A 21,521-nucleotide genomic window follows, 5' to 3' on the forward strand; every position below is an offset into this window, starting at 1 on the left:
GGGCCGGGCGGCCGAGCGGCTGCGGGAGCGGGGGGCGGCCGTGCGGGCGCTGTGGGCACAGCTGGAGGAGCTGGCYGCGTTCCGACGGCGCGGCTTGCGGGAAGCCGAGGGCTTCTTCCAGTTCCAGGCGGAGGTGGAGGAGCTGGCGGAGGGGCTGCAGGATGCCCGCCGGCGAGCGGCTGCCGAGGAGCTGGGCCAGGACGAATCACGCACCCTCGTCCTGCTGCGGCAGCACCAGGAGCTGCTGGACGAGCTGGAGGCCGCCYGGGAGCAGCTGGACAGGCTGGCGCAGCAGGCTGAGGGCTTCCCGCCGGAGCTGCGCGCAGGTCCCGAGGCGCAGAGCCGGCTGGCGACCCTGCGGGAGCTGCACGCCGAGGCGGCTGCGCTGGCCAAGCGCCGCGGCCACCAGCTTCAGGATGCCCTGGACCTCTACACCGTTTTCGGGGAGAGCGACGCCTGCCACCTGTGGATGGGCTCCAAGGAGACCTGGCTGGGGCAGCTGGAGGTGCCGCAGGCGCTGGAGGATCTGGACGTGACGCAGCGCAGGTAGGAAGGAGCCCCCGGTGCAGCGGTGCTGCCGTGCCCTGTGCCGAGTTGCTGTCCGTTCTAAGCCTGGATGTTCCCRCAGGTTGGACGGGCTGGAGCAAGACATGGCCACCGTGGCATCCCAGATAGCCGCGGTCAASCAGGCGGCCGACGGGCTCCTGGCCAGCGGGCACCCTCGCAGCCCGCAGGTCCGGCAATGCCGGGAGCAGCTCAACGAGAGGTGCGGTGGCGGTGACACCGGGGCGGGCGGGTGACACGGTGACCGTGCCTGCCCCGCCATCCCCCGCCTCTGTCCCGCAGGTGGGGCCGGTTCCGGGAGCTGGTGTCRGAGCGCCGGCGGGCGGTGGGCTCGGCGCTGCGCCTCCTCAACTACAACCTGGAGTCCGAGGAGACACAGAAATGGCTGCAGGGCAAAGCCCGGGCGGTGGAAGCCACGGCCGAGCTGGGCCGCGACCTGGCCGGCGTCCTGGCCACCCAGCGCAAGCTCTACGGCATCGAGCGGGAGCTGGCGGTGGCCCAGGACCGCCTGRCCTCCCTGCGCTCGCAAGCCGAGCGTCTGGCCGAGGAGCGGCCTGAGGTGGCCCCRGGGGTGGCCCAGAAGCTGGCGGCGGCCACGTCCGCCTGGGACGAGCTGCAGGCGGCCCTGGCGGAGCGGACAGCGTCGCTGGGGGAAGCCGGGCAGCTCCGGAGCTTCCTGCAGGACCTGGATGACTTCCAGGCGTGGCTCTTTGGCGCTCAGAAAGCCGTGGCGGCTGTCGACGAGGTGCCGGCGTCGCTGGGGGAGGCGGAGGAGATGCTGCAGCGGCACGAAACTGCCCGGCGTGACGCCGAGGAGCATGCTGGAGCCTTCGCCGCCTTGGAGGAGGCGGGGGAGAGGGTGCTGGGAGGACAGACAGACCCCGAGTACGAGGGGCTGCGGCAGCGCCTGGGCGGCGTGAAGGACGGCTGGGCTGCYCTGGGCAAGATGGCAGAGGCTCGGAAGCGCTTCCTCACCCAGTGCCGCGACTTCCAGGAGTTCCTTCGCGACACCAAGCAGGCGGAGATCCTCCTCACCAAGCAGGTGGGCGCTCAAGCCGTGTCCTTTGGGTCTCTGGGCTCGCGGGCACCCCAAAAAGGGGTGACAATGTGCTGACCCCTCGCCGTGCCCCTCAGGAGTACACGCTGTCCCATCTGGAGCTGCCCCACACAGTGGAGGGCTCGGCCGCTGCCCTGCACCGCTTCCAGAACTTCCGCACCGGTGTGGAGAGCAATGCTGAGAAGGTCCCACAGGTGGTGGCTGGTGGCACCAAGCTGGTGGCCGAGGAGAGCATCTTTGCCGAGAAGATCGCTGAGAAGTGCCAGGCTCTCCAGGAGCGGTGAGTCCGGCGCGGGTGGACTGGTGGGTGGGTGGGCAGCGTGTGGGCAGCGGGGCTGACACCACCCATCCATGGTCCCCTGCCAGGCACGGAGCTGTCATGGACAAGGTGGAGGAGGCGGCAGGTCTGCTGCAGGACAACCACGACCTCCAGACCTTCCTGCAGAGCTGCCGGGAGGTAGGAATGCAGCACCCTTGGGCGAGTGGCATCGCTGGGGGAGTCCCYGCCAGCTTAGCACTGACACCCCCTCCCTGCAGTTTGATGCCTGGGTGGATGAGAAGATGCTGATGGCTCAGGATGTCTCCTATGGAGAAGCCCGTGGTCTCCACAGCAAGTGGAAGAAGCACCARGCGTTCATGGCTGAGCTGGCACCTAACCAGAGCTGGCTGGAGAAGATTGAGGCAGTGAGTGCTGGCACCGTGGTCAGCGCGGGGTAACAGAGTTGGGGAAGAGTCTGGAGTGTGAGGAATTGCTGAGGGAGCTGGGAAAGGGGCTCGGGGGGACCCTCTCACTCTCTACAACTCCCTGACAGGAGGGGGCAGCCAGGGAGGCACTGGGCTCTGCTCCCGGGGAACAAGGGACAGGACGAGAGGAAACAGCCTCAAGTTGCACCAGGGGAGGTTTTGCTTGGATATCAGGGAAAATTTCTTCAGGGAAAGGGTTGCACAGCCCATGGCAGTGGGAGAATCCCCATCCCTGGGGGSATTTTAAAGCTGTGTGRATGTGGCACTTGGGGACATTGGTTTGTGGTGGYCTTGGCAGTGCTGGGGGAACAGCTGGACTTGATGGCCTGAGAGGTGTGTTCCAGCCTTCCATGATTCTGGAAGGCTCCCAGCCTGCTGCATGGGTGGGGTGTCCCCAGCTCTGTGCTGTCGCTGCAGGAGGGGACGGAGCTGGCCACGCGCAAGCCGCAGTACGGTGCCGAGGTGAGGCAGCGGCTGGAGGAGCTGCGCCGGCGCTGGGCCGCTCTGCACGGCGCCRCCGAGGACAGGGGCCGGCAGCTGTTCGAGGCTGAGCGTTCGGCGCTGTACGCCCGGAGCTACGGCGAGCTGCAGAGCTGGCTGGGGAGGGCGCAGGAGGAGCTGCGCCATGCCGAGAAGGTCAAGGACCTCACCGCCACCAACCTGCTGCTGAAGAGGTTGACGGTGGGTGCTGGCACCTCACCGGCTCATTTGGGAAGGGGCGGGAGGTCCGAGGGGATGGGGTTTGTTCCCACACGGGAATGGGGTTCTCTAGAGTGGCTCTGATCCCTGACTCACGTGGATTTGCCCTGCCAGAGACTGGAAGAGCAAGTGAGAACRTGGATGAAGGAGCTGGAGGAGCTGGGGTGGCAAGGCACCCCTGGTGCTGGGGATGTGCCAGATGCTACCAGGCAGGAGCAGATGCTCCGGCAGCGAGTCCTTGAGCTGCTGGARCCGCTGGAGAGGAAGAGGAAGGAGCTGGAGACAGCCAAGGCCATGTACCAGCTGGGACGGGATCTGGAGGATGAGACGGTGAGCATCCTCRCCGTGGCGGGGTCTGGGGAGCCGGGGGCACCCRTGGGTGCCACAGGGGGCTCAGCGGGCGCTCCTTTCCCCAGCTGTGGGTGCAGGAGCGGCTTTCCCTGGCGAGGTCGACGGATCACGGCACYGACCTCCCGAGCGTGCAGCGCCTGACCAAGAGGAGCGAGGTGAGCCCGTGTGCTGCAGCAGCACACCCACCACCCCGGCTGGTCCCTCAGGATCCAGCCCGTGGGTGATGTTCCCTGTGATTCCCTCCTGCTGGCAGACGCTGCAGAAGGAGCTGGCGGGCCATGCCCCCCGCCTGGGCGAGGTGCTGAGCCGGGGGGAGGCGGCGGGGAGCAGCGAGGAGCCGGGCCCAGAGCTGGCGGCACAGGCACGGGAGCTGCAGGCGCTGTGGGAGACGCTGCAGGAGGAGGCGGCCGCGCGGCAGCGGCGCCTGCGGGAGGCCGGAGAGGCCCAGCAGTACTACCTGGATGCCGACGAGGCTGARGCCTGGGTCAGTGAGCAGGAGCTCTTCATGGGACCTGAGGAAAAGCCGAAGGTGAGGAGCGCTTCCAGGAGGTGCTGCATGTCTGGGGGCTCTGTCACGCTGGACGGTGCCACGCTGTGCTGGTGGACATCATCCATATGTGACACGCCGTGGTGTGCCCTGCTCTTACATGTCATCCCATGCCATTATGCACCATCYAYCCCATTCCCTGCTCACCATTGCTCYCTGTGGCACCAGACGGAGCCAGGACGTTCCTGTAGGGTGGGCGCTGCATTTAGACCCCAGTCCCTGTCCCCTCACTGTGCCAGGYGCTGATGGCACCRATGTTTTCCATGCCACAGGACGARGAGAGCTGCTTGATTATGCTGAAGAGACACATCCGGCAGCTGCGCTCCATCGAGGACTAYGGACAAACCATCAAGGAACTGGCAGGGAGGGCGCAGCAGCTGCTCTCTGACGGCCACCCTGAGGGGTAGGTGCCACCGCCGCGTGTCCCCTGTCCCTCAGGGCGACCCCGTGCCCTCGGCACTGCATGGGTGGGGGGTTTGGCTGAAGCTCTGGCTGTGTCAGCTGCTTCAGCTAGGCAGGGAGGCGGTCGCAGAGGGATGTGGGGAGCACAAAGTGGGTCCTTCGCCCCCAAGCCCCCCGGACGTCAACACGGGTGGGTTGGGGACGTCTTTTCTTGGGTGAGAACTGGGTGTCTGTGTGCCGGGGCCGCGCAGGGAGCAGATCATCCGGCTGCAGGGCCAAGTGGACAAGCATTACGCGGGGCTGAAGGAGGCGGCCGAGGAGCGCCGCCGGCGCCTGGAGAACATGTCCCACCTCTTCCAGCTGAAGCGGGAGGTGGAAGAGCTGGAGCAGTGGATTGCCGAGCGCGATGTGGTTGCCTCCTCCCCGGAGATGGGGCAGGACCTGGACCATGTCATGGTGAGAGTAATGGGGTGGATGTGGCGGTGCCAGCAGGTGACTGGAGCAGGGACAATTTGACCCTCCCCTTCCCTCCATGCAGCTTCTGCGGGAGAAGTTTCGGGAGTTCGCGCGGGAGACGGGCAGTGTGGGGCAGGAGCGCGTGGACCGGGTGAACCTGACCATCGAGGACCTCATCGAYGCGGGGCACAGCGAGGCGGCCACCATAGCCGAGTGGAAGGATGGGCTGAACGAGAGCTGGGCTGACCTCCTGGAGCTGATYGACACGCGCATGCAGCTCCTCGCCGCCTCCCACGACCTCCACAAGTACTTCTACGACGGCGCAGAGCTGCTGGCCCTCATTGCTGCCCGGCGCCAGGAGCTGCCCCAGGATCTGGGCGAGGACGCCGGCACGGTGGAGGCTTTCCATCGCATGCACAGCGCCTTCGAGAGGGACCTCCAGCTGCTGGAGGCACAGGTGACCTCTGTCCTGGCATGGATGCCAGCATTCAGCGTTCCCTGTGGTCTCRTGGAAGGTGGCCCCACCCGTGGTGGGAGGTTGGGCTCGGTGGTCTTTGAGTGCCTTGCAAACCGAGGCATTGCATGATTCTCCGTGCAGGTGCAGCAGTTTCGGGAGACGGCAGCGCGCCTGCAGACCGCCTATGCCGGGGAGAAGGCGGCCGGGATCCAGGAGCAGGAGCAGGAAGTGTCCCGAGCGCTGCAGGAGCTGCTGGAGGCGTGCAGCGGGCGCCGGGCACGGCTGGTGGACACGGCCGACAAGCACCGYTTCTTCAGCATGGCACGGGATCTGCTGTCCTGGATGGAGAGCACTGTCCGGCAGATCGAGACGCAGGAGAAACCCAGGTGCGGATGYGCCCGGCAGGCAGCCGGGATGGGATGTGACACTGGAGGCGCCGCTGACGCCAGCACCTCTGTGTCCACAGGGATGTGTCCTCGGTGGAGCTGCTGATGAAGTACCACCAGGGAATTAAGGCTGAGATGGAYGCTCGGGGAAAGAACTTCACCACCTGCATCGAGCTGGGCAAGAAGCTGCTGCAGCGCAAGCACCAGGACTCACCAGAGGTGAGGGAGTCAGGGATGGGGGGCACTGGGGGCGGTGCCACCTGTCAGGGCCACCCCCTGACAGCGTCCCCTTGCAGATCAAGGYGAAGCTGGTGGAGCTGGTGGACAAGAGGAAAGCCATGATGGAGACGTGGGAGCAGCGCTGGGAGCGGCTGCGGCTGTGTGAGTGCGCCGGGGGTGATGGGGAGGAGCGCGGCGGGGCYGGGGGTGGTGGGGCTGGTGGTCCAGGGGCTGAGCACCACCCGTCCCTCCCACAGTGCTGGAGGTGTGCCAGTTCTCCCGYGACGCCTCGATGGCTGAGTCGTGGCTCATGGCTCAGGAGCCCTACCTGGCCAGCAGCGACTACGGGCAGACAGTGGACGCGGTGGAGAAGCTGCTGAAGCGGCACGAGGCTTTCGAGAAGTCCTCGGCCACCTGGGAGGAGCGCATCGCCGCCCTCAGGAAGCTGACAACGGTGAGGAAGGCTTGGGATGAGSCCTCTGCCTGCCCTGCCTCAATCTCCCCCCACCCTTTGACACTTTCACCCATTTTCCGGCAGCTGGAGCTCCTGGGCAGGCGGTCCTTGCATGAGGGGCTGGTGCGGGATGGGATGACGCGCTCCGAGGCTCCCGACTACTGCCTGGATCTGGATGGGGAGCTGGAGGCCAGGTAAGGGATGTCACCAAMTATTCCATGTGACCAGGGACACCGTTTCCACATCTCTCTTGTCAAACCATGAAGGATGTTTTACAGTATTAAGGGGCTTTTTAGCAATTTGCCTTTTCCAAGCAATAAATTGATGCTGATGAAGAGGATGATGAAGCCTCACCCTGAGAGGGCTTTCATCTGTTGKGGGGACAGGAGAGCAGCAGCCAGCCCCAGCCCTGTGGGGTCACATCTGGGATGGGGTTGCCAACTGGCTGTCTCCCTGTGCAGGTCCGAGGAGGAGGAGGAAGAAGAGGAGGAGAAGAGGAAGGATGAGAGCACACAGGACACTTCACTGCCCACCACAGATGGACCAGAGCCGGTCAGTTCTTGAGTTTAGCTTTTACCTTCCCCGATGGCCAGAAAGGTGTCCCTGCATGTCCCTCAGCTCCTGGCACCCCTCGTGATCGTGACCACATCGTGTTGACAGATCCCCGCGTTCCCAACCCTCACCTTGTCCTTRCCTTGAGTTGAATAAATGCTGAATTACCCCAAAAAGGCCAGGCGGGCAGAGGGGTGCTGAGGTCCCCTTTGCCCTGACTCCTGGGGTGACATGGGGGGTGACCTGGGGACGAGACGTGTGTCTGGGATCGGTGCAGCGGCCAGAGCTGGAGTGTCTGTCCTGGGGCCACTGTGTCACCCCAAGGAACATCATTGCTGCATGGAACATCGGCACTCTGCAGGGTATTGTCACCCTGTGGGACATCATCACCAGCACCGTGCAGGACATTGCCACCCTGCAGGGCATTGTCACCCTGTGGGACATCATCACCAGCACCGTGCAGGACATTGCCACCCTGCAGGGCATTGTCACCCTGTGGAGCATCATCACCCAAGAGACGAAGTCACACCATTGTCACCCCATGAGGTGCTGTCACCCTCTGGGGCATCATCACCCTGTGGGACATTGCCACTCTGCAAGGCATCAGCACCTTATGGGGCATCGTTACCCCCTCAGCATTGTCACCTTGCAAGGCATCGTCACCCACAGGGCATTGTCACCCTGCGGGCCAGCCACACTGTGCTTGCTGCCAGCTCTCTGCTGTCCCCTGCGCAGGGATACGATGGCTCTGCCTGCTTGGGGACAGGAACCCCTTCTGCCTCTTCTGCCTGCTTGGGGGCAGGAGCCCCTTCTGCCTCTTCTGCCTGCTTGGGGACAGGAACCCCTTCTGCCTCTTCTGCCTGCTTGGGGGCAGGAACCCTTTCTGCCTCTTCTGCCTGCTTGGGGACATGGGTGTCTCCTGGCTCCTCTGGGACCAGATCACTGCCCCCTGCTCCGGGGACAGGATCCTTGAGTGCCTACACAGGAACAAGCTCATTTGTGCCTGACAAGGGATGGGGGGATCTTCTGGCTGCTCAGGGACAGGATCCTCTCTGCCTGCTTGGGGACATGGCCACTTTGATCAGCTTGGGGACAGGAGCCCTCTCTGCTGACTGCCACCCTGCTCGGGGACATGRGCATCCTCTGGATCCTTGGGGACAGGAATCTCTTCCTCTTCTGCCTCTTCTCGGGGACATGGGCATCTCCTGGCTCCTTGGGGACAAGATCATTTCTGCCAGCACAGGGACATGGACATCTTCTGGCTACTCAGGGACAGGATCCTCTCTGCCTGCTTGGGGACATGGCTGCTTTCAACTGCTTGGGGACAGGAGCTCTCTCTGCTTCCYGCCAGCCTGCTCAGGAGCATGGGCATCCTCTGGAATCTCAGGGACCAGATCACTTTCCCCTGCCTGGGGACAGGATCCTTGTCAACCTACTTGGGGACAAGATAATTTCTGCTGGCTCAGGGACATGGGCATCTCCTCGGGCACAGGGTTTTGCTCTGCATTCTTGGGAACACGGGAATCTTGTGGCACATTGAGGAGGGGGTCCTCTCAACCTGCCTGGCAACACAGATACTTTCCCCTGCTTGGGAACAGGAGTCCCCTCAACCTGGGACATCTCCTGCGTCCGTGGGGACAGGATCATCTCCTCCCTGGGGACAAGACCCCTGACTACACATCTGGGGACAAGATCATTCCTGCTGCTCAGGGACAGGGGCATCTCCTGCCTGCCTGGGGACAGAGCCCCTCCTGTGGCACCCAGCTGGATGGGCATCCCCTTCACCAGGCACCACRGCTCCTGCCTGAACCTCCCACTGTCCCCAAGTCCCCAGGGCTGGCAACGACACCAAAGTGGCTACCAGGACTACTGATGTAGCTTGGTTCAACCTCATCGCCCTGAATCTGGGGAGGCACTGGCACCAAGACCAGGGTGTGCCAGGGCTGGACCATGTCCCAGCCACTCACTGAGGTTCTCCCAGTAGCCACCAGTTCTTGGGTACTGGAGCTGGTGGCTTCGCTGGCACTGTGCTGAGGGTCCCAGCTGATTGCTGGGGTCTTCCCTGTACACACCAGTTCCCACATACTGGAGCTGGTGGGGTCACTGGCGCCGAGATCTGGGGGTCCTAGGCATGAACCATGTCCCAACCCCTCATGGGGGCCCTCCCAGTAGCCACCAGTTCCTGCATACTTGATGTGGCAGGGTCACTGGCACTGCAGGGAGGGTCCCAGGGCTGGACTCACTGCGGGATCACGTCTGGGATGAGYGGTCATCCCAGCCATCCCCATCATCTCATGTAACTCATGGGGTTATTGGCACCTAGCCACTCACTGGGGTCCTCCCCGTAGCCACCAGTTCCCATGCACCGGAGCTGGTGAGGCCACTGGTACCGAGACCGGGGTGTGACCCATCCCCAGGCCACCAGTGACCACAGGTCACCACTGGTGACAGCAACCCGTGTGCCACCATGGGAGGGGACGACACCCCACCGCGCGCGCATCGGTGGCGGCGGGTGGGCGACACCGCGGCGTAACCGCGCCGTTGCCTCACAACAGCTGGCGCCGAGAACGGGTGACGAGGAGCCGGTGTCACCACCCCCACGGCCACCACGGGAGGAGCCGGAGGAGCCAGCCACGCTGCCTGCCCGCGTCAGCAGCGTTCAGCTGGAGGGCTACCTCGGCCGCAAGCACGACCTGGAGGCGGCCACCAAGCGTGCGTCCAACCGGTAGGCACGGCGGCGGTGGCAGTGAGCTGCCCSGAGGGGCGGTGGCACCGTGGTGTCCCCGGGGTGACACGGTGCTGGCACAGGTCRTGGAGCACACGGTACTGCGTCCTGCGGGGAGGCCAGCTCGCCTTCTTCAAGGACGCCAAGAGCCGCGCGCTGGGGCTGCCGTGCCAGGGCGAGGAGCCCCTGGGGCTGTGGGACGCCCGCTGCGAGGTGCCTGCGGGCTACAAGAAGAAGAAACACGTCTTCAAGCTCAGGTGAGGGCGCGGCGCCGCCAGGGGTGGCATGGTGGGCATGCATGGCACTGGTGTCTGTGCTCTGTCCCCAGGCTCAGCAATGGCAGCGAGTGGCTGTTCCATGGCAAGGATGAGGTGAGGGGTGGCCTGGGGGACACAGGGTGGCTGGGGGATGTGGTGGTGGTCAGCAGTGCCCAGGGGAATGACATGGGGTGGCCAGTGGTGCCCAGGGGACACAGGGGTGGTTGGAGAGGTCCAGAGGGACACGGGTCGAACTGGTTGTTCCCAGGGGGACACCAGTGGGGTCCGGGGGTACATGAGGTGGCTGGATGTCCAGGGAATGTGGTGGTGGCCAGCAGTGACCACGGGGACATAGCGGGGTAGTAGCAATGCCCAGGGGACACAGGAATGGCCAGGGAACGTGGTCAGCAGTGGCTAGCAGTGTCCAGAGGGACAAGGGATGGCCAGGGGTGCCATGAGGACATGGTGGGGAGGCGGCACAGCTTGGGACGTGGGTGGGCGGGGAAGACCTGGAGCAACTGGCATCACCCAGGGGGCCCTGGGGGTGGCCGGGACGCTGCTGGGGGGCGAGGGACATCCCCCTTGACCCCCCACCCGCCATGCCCACAGGATGAGCTGCAGGCCTGGCTGCAGGGGCTGAGCGCAGCCATCAGCGAGTGTCGGGGCAGCTGCGGGAAAGTGCAGAGCCTCCCCCTGCCCATACCCCCAGCTCCCCCCGAAGCCCCCCTGCCCCGCAAGGACAAGGAGAAACGCTTCAGCTTCTTCCCAAAAAAGAAATAACCCCCCTGGATGGCGGGGAAGGGGGAAAACGACACCCCATGTCATGCCAGCGGGGCCACGTGTGTGGAAGGACACGCGTGTGTGGTGCCTGTACAGGCGCCACCAGGTCTAGAGGGGCACGTGGAGGGGTCACGCGTGGGTGGGAGYCCCCCAGCTGGGTGGGAGCCCCCCGGCCACCTCCCCCGCCACAAGCACACACGTCCGTGTGCACAGGTGTATATATATATATGTATATATATATATATATGTATTTGTATTTATATATATACATACATTTACACGCTTCAGGCACGCCCCTGCGTGGTGGCGGCCACAGGTGCCCCCCCCAGGGCGTGTGCCCCCCATGCCCACACGTGTCCCTGCACGCACACGTCCGCACACGTGTGTCCCCGCATGCAGGTGCACCCCCGGCCCCCCTCCGCACGCACGGCACAGGTGTGCGCCCCAAAGGTGTGCATGGACCCTCCCAGCACCCGCACGGGGGGYGCGTGGGTGCCCCCCAAAGCCATAACCCTCCCCGCAGCACGTGGGTGCAGAGGGGGGACCCCCTGCCCCCCATGGGCACCAACCAAAGAGCGTCGGCCCACGGGGGCCCCTCTCCGGCACCCCCTACCCCGTGCCCCCCCCAGCCGGAGTGGAGGGGCCCCCTGCACCCCACGGCCGGGCTGAGACACCCCGGAGGGCGGCGAGCAACCAGAGAGGAACTTTGGGTTCAGTTTGGGTTTTTTTTTCTAATAAAGATGTGAAAGCGAGTGGGGTGCAGTGTTGGGTGCCTGGGGGAGTCTGGTCCTTGTAGTGGGCAGTCCTTGGGGTGCCCCTGGTCCYGTGGGCAGAGAGAATAGAGGGTGTCCCTTGTCCAGAGCAGGGCGGGAGTCCCTAGGGTGCCCTTTTGCKGGGTGGGCTGGGCGAGTCCATGTGGTACCCGTTTCGCTGTGGGCTGGGGGCCATGGGGTGCCCCTTCTTCCAGGTAGATTGGGGGTCCGTGGGGTGCCCCTTCTCCTGGGCAGATTGGAGGTCCCCACAGTGCTCCTTCTTCCAAACAGCCGGGGGGGCCGTGGCACGCCCCTTCTTCCAGGTAAGTCGAAGGTTCGTGCGCTGCCCCCTCTCCGAGGCAGGGTGAGAGTCCGGGGGTGCTCCTTTTCCTGAGGGTCCGTGGGGTGCTCCTTCCCGTGCTGGTGCACGGACACGCTGCCGCCCCTAGCTGGCAGCGTCGAGGGTCTGAAACTTCTGCCGCAGGTCCCTGACGAGGCCGTGGCGCGGCGGCTCGGGGCTACCGGGGGGCTCYGGGCAGCGCCGACGGTACTCCTCGGACGCCTGGTAGGCTTTGCAGCGCTCCACCACGGCCTTCAGGCAGATCTTCTCCCGCGTGGTGGGCGAGCGGATCTGCACGTAGGCGGGGGGCTCCGGCAGCCGCTCCAGCACCAGCACCCGCTGCCCGGGGCCCAGGGGAGCCTCGGCGGCCACCCACAGCGCCCCGTCGCTACCGTGCCGCGCCGGCGCCGGGCTCGGCGTGTCGGAGCCCCCGTTGGCCTCGGCGCTGCGGCTCCGGCCACCGCCGCCGCGCTCCTTCCCGGCCGGACGCCCGCCGCGGCCGGGACCCTCGGGCGCCGAGCGGCTGCGGCTCACGGGCGGCGGCCGTGGAGCACCGAAACGGGCGCGGAGCTCCCGCACGTCGGGCCAGGCGAACGGCTCGGCGCCCACGGGGCTCGAGGGGCTGCGAGAGGCCCGCGGGGACGGGGACGCCGCCACACCCCCGTCCCGCGGCGCGGCCGGCGAAGGGGTGCCGGGGTGGGAGTCCCCATCCTCCTGCGACGGCAGCGGGGGGCGGCGGGCGCCGGMGCGGCGGCTCTTGATGCGGAGGCTGTACTGCCGCGCCAGCTGGTACACCTTGTTGCCCAGCGGAGGGGGTGTCAGCAGCAACTGCGGGGGCGGCCCCGGGGCCGATGCTGCGGCGCCCGCGTCGTCCTCCTCCAGGATGAGCAGCGGCTCGGGGGGCTGCGCCCCGTTCTCCCGGCACGGCTCCAGTGCCTCGGGCCGGGCGGGCGGCTCGGGGCTCTCGGCGGGCCGCGGGAGCCCGTTGAGGCGGCACACGGAGCTCCGCACCAGCCCTTTGGGGATGAAGGAGAGGCTCTCGCGGCGRCGCACCCCAAAACCGGCGTCGCGGTTCTCGGCGTGGCCGTAGTAGCTCTTGATCTTGTCGAGGAGCAGGCGGTCGCGGTTGGAGAGCAGCGATTCCCGGCGGGCTCTGGCAAAGGGCTCGGGCGAGGGGACGGTGCTGCGGGACCCGCCGGGCTCCCCGGGTTCCAGCGGGGGGCCCCCGTCCAGGCTGAGGGTGCTGCCGCCGTGGCTGGGGGCGCGTCCCAGGGGCCCCTCCAGCGCCAGGCTGCTCCTTCGGGACAAGCTGCTGCCACCACCGAAGCGCTCGGCGATGATGCTGGCCTGGTCCAGCACAGACAGTGGCAGGATGCTGGCGGCTCCTTCCTCCTCCTCTTCCTCCTCCTCCTCCTCGCTGCTCAGCACCTGCAAATCCTCCGCAGCGCGCTCTGGTTCCCTGTCCCCACTGGGCAGCACCAGGGTCCCCACCAGGGACAGGGATTGGGGAGCCCCCAGGAGGTCGGGSTGCTCCCCAGCGCTGCCGTTGGGGGGATGGGCGTTGGGACCCTGGGCACCCCCGGGTGAGGGCCGGGGGGGTGCACTGACCTTCTCGCAGCTCCCTGGGCCCCAGCTGCTCGGCCGTTTGGGCCCCTCCAGCGCCCATGGATGCCCCCCAGCCTGGGCGAGAGCAAATGGGGGTGTCATGAGCTCCAAGCAGGATAAACCCCAGCCAAGCCATGGTTGGGGAGCCTGCAGGGGCCCTGGGAGTAACATGGGGTGCCCTGGATTGGCGTGGGATGTTCTGGTAGTGATGCAAGGTGCCCCAGGAGTGATGTGGGAGTGTCCCAGAAGTGATTTGGGGTGCTCTGGATGTCCTCCCTCGGGTTTGAAGGGCTGGGGTGGGTACCTGCTCCTCCTGGGGCTCCACCAGCAGATCCCTAGCCCCCAGCAGCTCCTCCTGGCAGTTCTTGCCCAAAATATCTTCTTCCTCCTCTTCTTCCTCCTCTTCTTCCTCCTCCTCCCGTTCTTCCTCCACCATGCCCTCAGGGGCCACCCAGGCTCTGGGGTGCTGTGGGGGCTCCCCCACTTCCAGGAGTGCCCCCTCGTTGCCAGTGTTCTGCACGGGAGCGAGCGCTGGGCTGAGCACCCCGTGCCAGGGCTGGGGGCACCCGGCACCCCAAGCCACCCACACCAGCCATACCTTCAGCCCTGCCAGCCGGGAGAGAGAAAAGCAGAGATTAGATTAGCAGGGGCAGCACCCCGGAATTCCCCCCACAGTCCCTGGCCACTCTCCTGCCGGTCGTGCCGCTGCCGTGGCTGTGGTGGCTCACCTTGCTCACTCAGGTGCCACAGGTTGTGCTTGGCGGGCTCTGCAGGGAGGGGACGTGACAGTGGCGTCACCTCTGTGTCCCCCAACTTGTTGGCACCCCGAGCCCCCTGATGCTGGTTGCCATCCACACCCGACTGCCTGCGCCCCCAGTGTCCCTGCAGCCGCTCCAGCAGCGTCTCCGTGTGCTCCTGGTGCTGGAAGGGCTCTGTGAGGACAGGGACGAGGGTGCCATCAGCAGCYGGTGCCACCCTCCCTGTGGGCATCAGTGCCACTCAGCCAGCTTGGCCCAGGGGAGGGGTGACAGTGGGGTGGCACGGTGGGAACACATGGGACAGCAGGTACACCAGTGACACACGGGTCTCACCAGACTGCCGGCGTCCCTGCAGTGGCTCCGTGGCAGCATCACCCAGGGGCTGGCAGGACCAGCTCTTCTTCAGCCGCTCAGGGCTCCAGCGGGGCAGGCGTGGGGGGTCTGTGGGGACAGGGGATGACACCAGGGAAAATGCAGGGGACAGAGGAGGGCAGGGAGGGGATGGCAGGGCACCGGTGGCACTTACAGAACAGGTCCATCTCCAGTATGGCTTCCTTAGCCTAGGTAGAGGGAGGATGGAGAGAAATGGGGCACAGGCAGGGTGCAGCTGCACCCCCCTCGCTGTGCCAGAGGGTCCCTGATGTCACCGAGTGCCCACCCCACCACCATCACCTTCTGGGGGATGGTGGCATGGTGGTTCTCCAAGATGAGCCGCTTGATATGGTGAGTCCACATGCGCTTCTCCTCCACACTCTTGGCCTGGGACGCACAGGGAGGGCGGTGGGGTGGGGCAGGGGGCCCTGATGTGTCCCTAGGGTGCCCTCCTGCCCCATGCCCCCGCTACCTGCAGGCTGTGCTGCTGCTTGCCGTGCTTGTAGTGTGCCAGGCTGAAGCACAGCGAGTCCCGTGTGCTCTCGATCAGCATCAGCGAGGAGCACTGCCAGAAGAGACATCAACATCCCTGGAACTTCCCACCCCAGAACCCACTGGGGTGCCTGGCACCCACCCTGCTCCTCCATCCCTGCCACCCTCCCTGTCCTTGTCCCGCACCGGGATGTGGCTCTTGTAGACATAGTGGTCACCRCGGCGCTTGGTGATGAGCAGGGCCTTGTCGAAGAGGAAGAGGGCACGGTCGTGGCGCACCCGCTGTGCCCGGAASGTGCCCTCCAGCACCAGCTCCCCATAGCTCGTCAGGTCCGGCCCCTTCCAGCCCAGCAGCAGCGACTGGATCTCCTGCACAGACACGGGGACAGCAGCGTCAGCACCGCTGCCACAGTSCCCATCTCGTGCCATCCCCGTGGCGTGTCCCTGGTGCCCACCTGCTGGCGGATGGCGTGCTCGTGCTTGCGCTTCATGTCATTGATGTACCAGGCCACACAGGTCATGGTGTCGATGGCCTCCAGTACCAGCTCGTAGTCGTCCCCTGACTTGTGCTCGAAGTGCCGGGCAATCTCCTGGACACGGCATATGGCATCAGGGCATGGGAATGTGCCGTGCCAGGTGCCTGGACTGCTCCAGGCACCCAAGCCATGTCCCTGTGCCACCCAGGCTGTGCCAGATGCCCGTGGGCTCTCCCTGTGCCACACCAGCCTCTGCCAGGCGCCCACTCCATGCCATGCCAGGCACCAGGCACTCACCTGCAGCAGCAGGTGATACTTGAGGATCCTCTGGACAGGCTTGAGCAGGTAGGCACCAAGGGGCAGTGCGTGGCGCAGCTGCTCCTGGCATTCCCGCAGGAACCGTGCCTGGACCTTGCTCCTCATGCACTCGGTCAGCGCCGCCACCGAGCTGTGGGYGGGGAGGGGGCTCAGACCCCTTCCCGCCTGTGTGCCCCCTGCCCACCCACCTGTGCTCCCCACCCACCTGGGGTAGTTGTTGCAGTACTGGGTGTAGATGGCAAATTCCTGGCTCTGCAGGCAAGGGGAAAACAGTGAGAACCGGGCATGACCACATGTGTCCCCAGTGCCCCCTGTGCACGCCCTTACCCGGGTGACGAAGCACACGGCCACAGCCACGGGGTCATTGGCGCAGCTCTCCAGATTTTGCAGGAGGGTGCTGGGGGGGCACAGAGGGGACAGAGTGACCACAGCCCAAACCCCCACATCCATGGKACAGGGTGGCACCCCAGTCCCCACCCAATGGCACCCGCTCCCCCACCTGCTGAGCTCGTAGATGTCCTCGATGTTCCCAAAGAGCGCGCTGACCTGCTCCGGCCGCAGCACCGGCTCCTCCGTGTCAATGATCTTGCCCAGGTATCCCTGCCAGGTACCCACAGTAGCACCACTGCACCCCAGACCCCAAACCCTGCCCGAGGGGAGCCCCCYGCCGTGCCCCCCGGCGCTCACCTCCACGATGCTGCGCAGGTCACGGGCGTAGGTGCGCTCCGACTCCACGATCTCCTGCACCACGCGGTCCAGGTAGCTGGGCTTGGCCCCGGGWCCCCCAAAAGCGGCCAGGGGGTGCCCACCGCGGGCACCCGGCCACCCCCCCGGGGATGCATTGTTGTTGGCGTTGTGGAGRCCCTCTGCCCACAGCTCGGTGCCGGCGCCGGGCGGATCCTCCATGGCACAGCCGGGCTCTGGGCTCAGGGCAGGGCGCTGCGGGCATGCGGGCACCGGCATCCCGGCATCCCCTGGCACCGTCAGGGCACAGGGCGGCTCTGCGGGGAGGATGGCAGCTTAGGGGGTGTGGAGACCCCCAAAATATGGGTGGTGTGCGGCACCAAGGCAGGGTCACCCTGACGAAGAGCTCTGATGGCCAAACCCCCTATGTCAAGGGGTGCCGGCATCCCCAACCCCAAAAATCCCCGGGAACAGCACAACGGGGYCTCAGCACAGCCCACCGATGCCAAGGTTTGGGAGTTCAGCCCCCTGCTCATCATCCCGGCCCYGGGGACCGTGCTGGGACCGGGTGGGACGAGCGCCTCCGCCCCCACGCACCGAGGCCGTGCGTCACCGCCGCACCCGCGGGACACCTTCCAGGTGAGCTCAGCGCCAGCTCGCCCTTCCGGACCACCGGTGCCACCGGGATCCTCACGCACCACCGAAACCGCTCGCTGCCACAAACGCGGTTGGGACGCCCAAAAAACAGCGGCCAGTGGCAAAGCGTGTGGGAGTGTCAATGCCACTGAGCCCAGTCACCGCGGCGGGCGGCTCTGGAGACAGTGACCTTGAGCTGGGCCACGTGCGGCGCCAGCAGCGTGGCCGCCCGAGCCCCCCGGCACCCCCGGTGCCGGCACCCAACCGGTCAGGCCGGTTCCTGCCGGCGCCTCCCCACACCCACCGGGACTCGTGGCCGCCATCCAGCCGCCGCCCTCCCGGGGGCTTCCCCGAACACGCCAGGAGCCCCCCAAAAAGCTCTCACAGCCACCGCGATATCCCCCAGTTGGGGTGCAGCCCCATGTCCCCAGCGGTGCCACAGCTCGGGACCCCCCGTGCTGGCACCTCTGACACTGCCACGGGCACCCCGGATCTGGGTGATTTGGGGAGCAACTCCCCCAACCCCCAAAATTCTCACCCCTACGGGCATGAGGCACCCAGTCCCAGGGTCACCCCGGCCCCAGGGGGGGCACCCAACCCCACGGGCAGCCAGTGACACTGGAGGCAGCAGACCCCGTGCATCCTTCCCGGCAGCGTCTGAGCCCGATCCCACCCTGCTGGGTGGACAAGAGGAGACCCCCAGGTGGCACTGGGGAACTGGACAGGGGGCTCCCCCACCCAGCACCCAGCCGGGGATTTGTGGCTACCGCAGCTCGTCGCCGAAGGCCACCCCCGGCCATCCTAATCCGCTCAGAGCGCCGGGATTACAGCGCCGGTCCCACGTCACCGGGACCGCGGCCACTCGCCTCGTCCCCTAGGCCACCGTCATCCCGCCCCGGTGATCGCGGGGGTTGATCCTCTTACTCCCCCAGTGTCACCTCGGTGGGCACGCGGCCSCCCAGAGCCCCCCGGCTCCCGCCTGCTCCGGCTGGGATTAGCTCTGACCTTCACCCCCCCGACCCTCCCCACCCCTGCCACAGAGGACGGGCGATCCCCCTGGAATGCCGAACGGGGGGCTTCGGGCGATCCCCGAAACTTCCCTGTGGGGGAAACTGAGGCAGGGGCCGGCTTTGTTGTGCCGAGCCGCCGGCAGCGGCGGGAGGGGAGGTGGGATTTCCTCGCCACCGTGGGATCGCCAGCCCCGTTGCACATTCCAGCGCGGGAGCTGGGGCGCGAGGCACAGCCCACGGCGTTTTCCCAGGATCCCGGCACGGCACGGCACGGCACGCCGGGAGAGGGGCCGCGGCGCGCCAGCCCGCCGGAGCCATATAAGGGCAGGCGGTTCACCATTTCCAGGCATTTTCCAGAATCCCAGCGGCCTTGGGAGCGGGGAGGTCGCCGCCGGCTGCAGCGCAGCTGCCGCGGCCGTCGCTCCCGGCCCCGGCTGGCACCGCCGCTGCCCGGCGGGCACGGGCTGGGCGCCGGCGCTCCCGCCCGCAGCGACTCCGGGGGGCTTGGTAGCACGGGGGTCCCCGTGTCGCGGCATTCCCGGGACACGGCGGCACCGACCCCCGGGGCTGACAAAGCTTCTTAGAGCCCGCCGCCCGTGGCGTCGCGCCGCCTAATCCCGAAGGAGGGGCGCGGGACGCCCCCACCCCACACCCGGACCCCCGTCCAGGGCTGCCCCACACGCCACAGCCTGTCCTACAACCCCGGCTCGGCCTCGGGACCATCTCCCATTTCCCTAGATGCCTGTCCCGGGGGTCTCCCAGCACCCCCAGGTCCCGCTGTCCCCTGCTCCCTCGGGGACCCCCAGCTCCTGCCCCACTGGAGCCCACAGCTCCGGGCATCGCTGGACCCACGAATCCTGTCTCACCAGGGCCCGTGGATCCTGCTCCACCGGGATGCAGCGGCTCCTGCCCCACCGGGACCCACGGATCCTGCCGCGCGGGAACGCAACGGCTCCCGCCCCATCGGGACCCAGGGATCCCACTGCACTGGGATGCCACGACTCCTGCTCCACCGGAACCCTCGGCTCCCGCTTCACCGGGATGCGACGGTTCCTGCCGCSTCGGGACCCCTGGATCCCGCCCCAYCGGGAGACCCCCGCTGCCGGGGACTCCCGGGACCGTCCCCTTCTGCCCGACGGGGACCCCCGGCTCCCCCCGCCGCGGACCCCACGGCCGTGCCCCGTTCCCTCCCGGGCCGGACTCACCGCGCTCCGCTACCGCCGCCGCCCCGACCCGTCCCGCCCCGTCCCGGCCGTGCCCGCAGGAAGCGGCGGGAGCGCCCCGGGGCGGGGACAGCGGCCGCCCCGCCCGGCCTCGGGAATGGGGACTCCCGGGAATGGGAGCGGGACGGGAYSGCAGCGAGCCCRGACGTGACCGCGGGGYRCGGTCCGGTACTGTCCCGGTTGCGGTCCCGGTCCGGTTCAGGTGCGGTCCCGGCACAGTCTTGGCACGGGATGGTTCAGGTACTGTCCCGGCAGGATCCTGGCACGGTTCCGCTACAGACCCTGGCACGGTCCTGGTACCRTCCAGACACAGTTCCCCGAAGCTCCTGATCCCATCCCGGGGGTGCACCAAGCATGGCGGAGGGGAGCCCGCACCCACCGGGTCACCCATGGGGTCCCTTCCCGGGCGCCCGAAGGGGTCCCAGCCCCATCCATGGATACCCGGTGGATGTGGGGCACCTCTCGATGSCAAGGCAGGGCTGGTCCCAGTACCCCTCCCTTTCCTTAGCCCCTTCCATCGCCATTGCACAGCTCTGCCAGTGCCATGACACTTGAGTCGCCAAATCCGGCTGTGCCAGCTCCCCATGGCTCCCACAGCAACACGGGGGGTTTCAATCCCCCCAAAATAGAGCTGGGGGTCAGCTGGAGCCCCCGGCCCCTCACGGCACCTGCCACGAGAATGGGCCCATTCTGCAGGCGGGCGCCTCACGCTGCCGGCGCTGGATCCCGCTCAAAGGCGGAATTGTTCCGAGCAGAGCGGGAGCCTGGCCAGGCCCGGCACCGGCACTGTGTGGCATCGTGGGGGGACGTGTGGCATCCATGGGATGGGATGGGATGGGATGGGATGGGATGGGATGGGATGGGATGGGATGGGATGGGATGGCATGGCATGGCATGGCATGGCATGGCATGGCATGGCATGGCATGGCATGGCATGGCATGGCATGGCATGGCATGGCATGGCATGGCATGGCATGGCATGGCATGGCATGGTGGGATCCCCACTGTCCTCGCCAGTCCAGGAGCATGTGCTTTGCCAGTGGCTGAGTTTAGCGTGCTGGACAAGTCCAGGAAGGTGTTGCAGCTGCTTTGCCGGGACGAGGTGTGGGCACAGGAGAGTGTCAGGAGCTGGCTGAGGGCACACACCCCTACTAAGCCTGTCCTGTTCCCCAGTGTCCTGCCCTAAATCTCATAGACCTCCTCAACAACCTCCCTAAATCCCCCTTCTCCCCATATCCACTCTCCCTGTATCGCCTCCCCAGACCTTGTCCCCCTTCTCTCCTTCCCACAGTCCCCTCACCCCCCACCCCCGTTCCCGCTCCCCTCACTCCTGCCCCTTGTCCTCCCGCCCGCCAGGGGGCGCCCTGCCCGCTGCCCCTCCTGCCCCCGTCCTCCCGCCCGCCAGGGGGCGCTCGCTCCGCCGTGTTCCCGTCATGCCCCGCGCGGCCGAGGCGGGAACGCGCGGCCCAACATGGCGGCGGCTCTGGCGGCGCGGAGCTGTGTGGAGCTGAGCGCGGCCGGCCGGGCCCCGCCGCGGCCCCCGCAGGAGCTGGTYTTCGTGCCCCCCGGCATCGCCCCGCTCCCCGCCGGGCGCTACAGCGGCAGCGCCGGCGGCTTYTGCTACCAGGAGAGCGCGCAGCTCGGGGCCGCCACCAGGAATCGCTGGGTGCGATGGTGAGTGCACGGCCCCGCTTAGACTCACCTCATTCTCACTTCTCCCTTTCTCGCCCCCCTCACACCCTTCTCATCTCTCTGAGACCCTCTTGTCCTTCAGATCCTCCTCATCSCGTTCTCTCTCTTTTCAGACTCTTCTCATCCTCATCTCTACCCTTCTCTCCTCTCTTAGACCCTCCTCATCTTCACGTCTACCCCTCTGTTCCCCAGGAGCACRTCGGGGGACACGGTGGAGCTGGTGGAGGAGTCTCTGGACGTCAACCTGCTGAACAACGCGGTGCGGCTGCGGATCCAGGGCTGCCCGCTGCTGCCGGGCGGGGTYCACCTGTGCGAGGTGCAGAGTCACCTGGTGGTGCTGCTCGTCACGGCACAGACCGTGCACCGCTTGCTGCTGCCGCATCCCGCCCGCCTCTACCGCAGCGTGAGTGCGGGCAATGCCGCCGGGGGCCAGGGCAGGCCACCCCCTCACCACAGGGAGGGCTTGGGAGGGGGCAGGTGAACTCAAAACACATCGGGAGCAAGAGAGAAAAG

The 21,521-nt window shown here is 66.8% G+C and overlaps 3 protein-coding genes across 5 annotated transcripts in view; 2 read left to right on the forward strand and 1 right to left on the reverse strand.

Moving 5' to 3' along the window:
• The window catches only part of SPTB (spectrin beta, erythrocytic), a 14,649-nt gene extending 3,806 nt beyond the window's left edge, over positions 1-10,843 (forward strand). The window contains exons 14-36 of the mRNA XM_057382670.1: positions 1-546; positions 629-766; positions 847-1,606; positions 1,699-1,901; positions 1,988-2,078; positions 2,159-2,305; positions 2,783-3,046; positions 3,179-3,394; positions 3,481-3,570; positions 3,669-3,944; positions 4,235-4,365; positions 4,616-4,820; positions 4,903-5,277; positions 5,419-5,663; positions 5,744-5,882; positions 5,960-6,044; positions 6,140-6,336; positions 6,421-6,530; positions 6,798-6,888; positions 9,444-9,613; positions 9,697-9,870; positions 9,942-9,984; positions 10,480-10,843. The exon at positions 1-546 is cut by the window's left edge and continues 30 nt beyond it. Of these exons, the coding sequence (XP_057238653.1) occupies positions 1-546; positions 629-766; positions 847-1,606; positions 1,699-1,901; positions 1,988-2,078; positions 2,159-2,305; positions 2,783-3,046; positions 3,179-3,394; positions 3,481-3,570; positions 3,669-3,944; positions 4,235-4,365; positions 4,616-4,820; positions 4,903-5,277; positions 5,419-5,663; positions 5,744-5,882; positions 5,960-6,044; positions 6,140-6,336; positions 6,421-6,530; positions 6,798-6,888; positions 9,444-9,613; positions 9,697-9,870; positions 9,942-9,984; positions 10,480-10,650 (4,867 nt within the window). The 3' untranslated portion in view covers positions 10,651-10,843. The remainder of the gene's footprint in view (positions 547-628; positions 767-846; positions 1,607-1,698; positions 1,902-1,987; positions 2,079-2,158; positions 2,306-2,782; positions 3,047-3,178; positions 3,395-3,480; positions 3,571-3,668; positions 3,945-4,234; positions 4,366-4,615; positions 4,821-4,902; positions 5,278-5,418; positions 5,664-5,743; positions 5,883-5,959; positions 6,045-6,139; positions 6,337-6,420; positions 6,531-6,797; positions 6,889-9,443; positions 9,614-9,696; positions 9,871-9,941; positions 9,985-10,479) is intronic.
• Positions 10,844-11,847: 1,004 nt separating this feature from the next.
• On the reverse strand, positions 11,848-19,722 carry PLEKHG3 (pleckstrin homology and RhoGEF domain containing G3). 3 transcript variants are annotated; one of them, XM_057382667.1, is made up of 16 exons: positions 19,299-19,722; positions 16,451-16,764; positions 16,263-16,363; positions 16,091-16,160; positions 15,969-16,015; positions 15,743-15,893; positions 15,425-15,559; positions 15,156-15,338; positions 14,950-15,042; positions 14,778-14,864; positions 14,632-14,665; positions 14,439-14,546; positions 14,076-14,279; positions 13,652-13,953; positions 13,351-13,422; positions 11,848-13,170 (listed from the first exon to the last, which is right to left on the reverse strand). In XM_057382667.1, exons 1-16 carry the CDS (start codon positions 19,705-19,707, stop codon positions 11,848-11,850), a joined length of 3,633 nt encoding a protein of 1,210 aa, XP_057238650.1. In that variant the 5' UTR covers positions 19,708-19,722. The 3 variants fall into 3 exon arrangements, with proteins under 3 accessions (XP_057238650.1, XP_057238649.1, XP_057238652.1); XM_057382666.1 differs by having other exon boundaries at positions 11,848-13,422; XM_057382669.1 differs by lacking the exon at positions 19,299-19,722 and adding an exon at positions 18,960-19,238 and having other exon boundaries at positions 11,848-13,422.
• Positions 19,723-20,751: 1,029 nt separating this feature from the next.
• Positions 20,752-21,521, forward strand: part of NUP160 (nucleoporin 160) — a 24,707-nt gene continuing 23,937 nt past the window's right edge. Inside the window, exons 1-2 of the mRNA XM_057382623.1 lie at positions 20,752-20,990; positions 21,201-21,411. Of these exons, the coding sequence (XP_057238606.1) occupies positions 20,788-20,990; positions 21,201-21,411 (414 nt within the window). The 5' untranslated portion in view covers positions 20,752-20,787. The remainder of the gene's footprint in view (positions 20,991-21,200; positions 21,412-21,521) is intronic.

This window comes from Malurus melanocephalus, unplaced genomic scaffold (assembly GCF_030028575.1).
Source record: "Malurus melanocephalus ecotype Western Australia unplaced genomic scaffold, MMel_1.1 scaffold_577, whole genome shotgun sequence".
Classification (NCBI taxonomy): Eukaryota; Metazoa; Chordata; class Aves; order Passeriformes; family Maluridae; genus Malurus; species Malurus melanocephalus.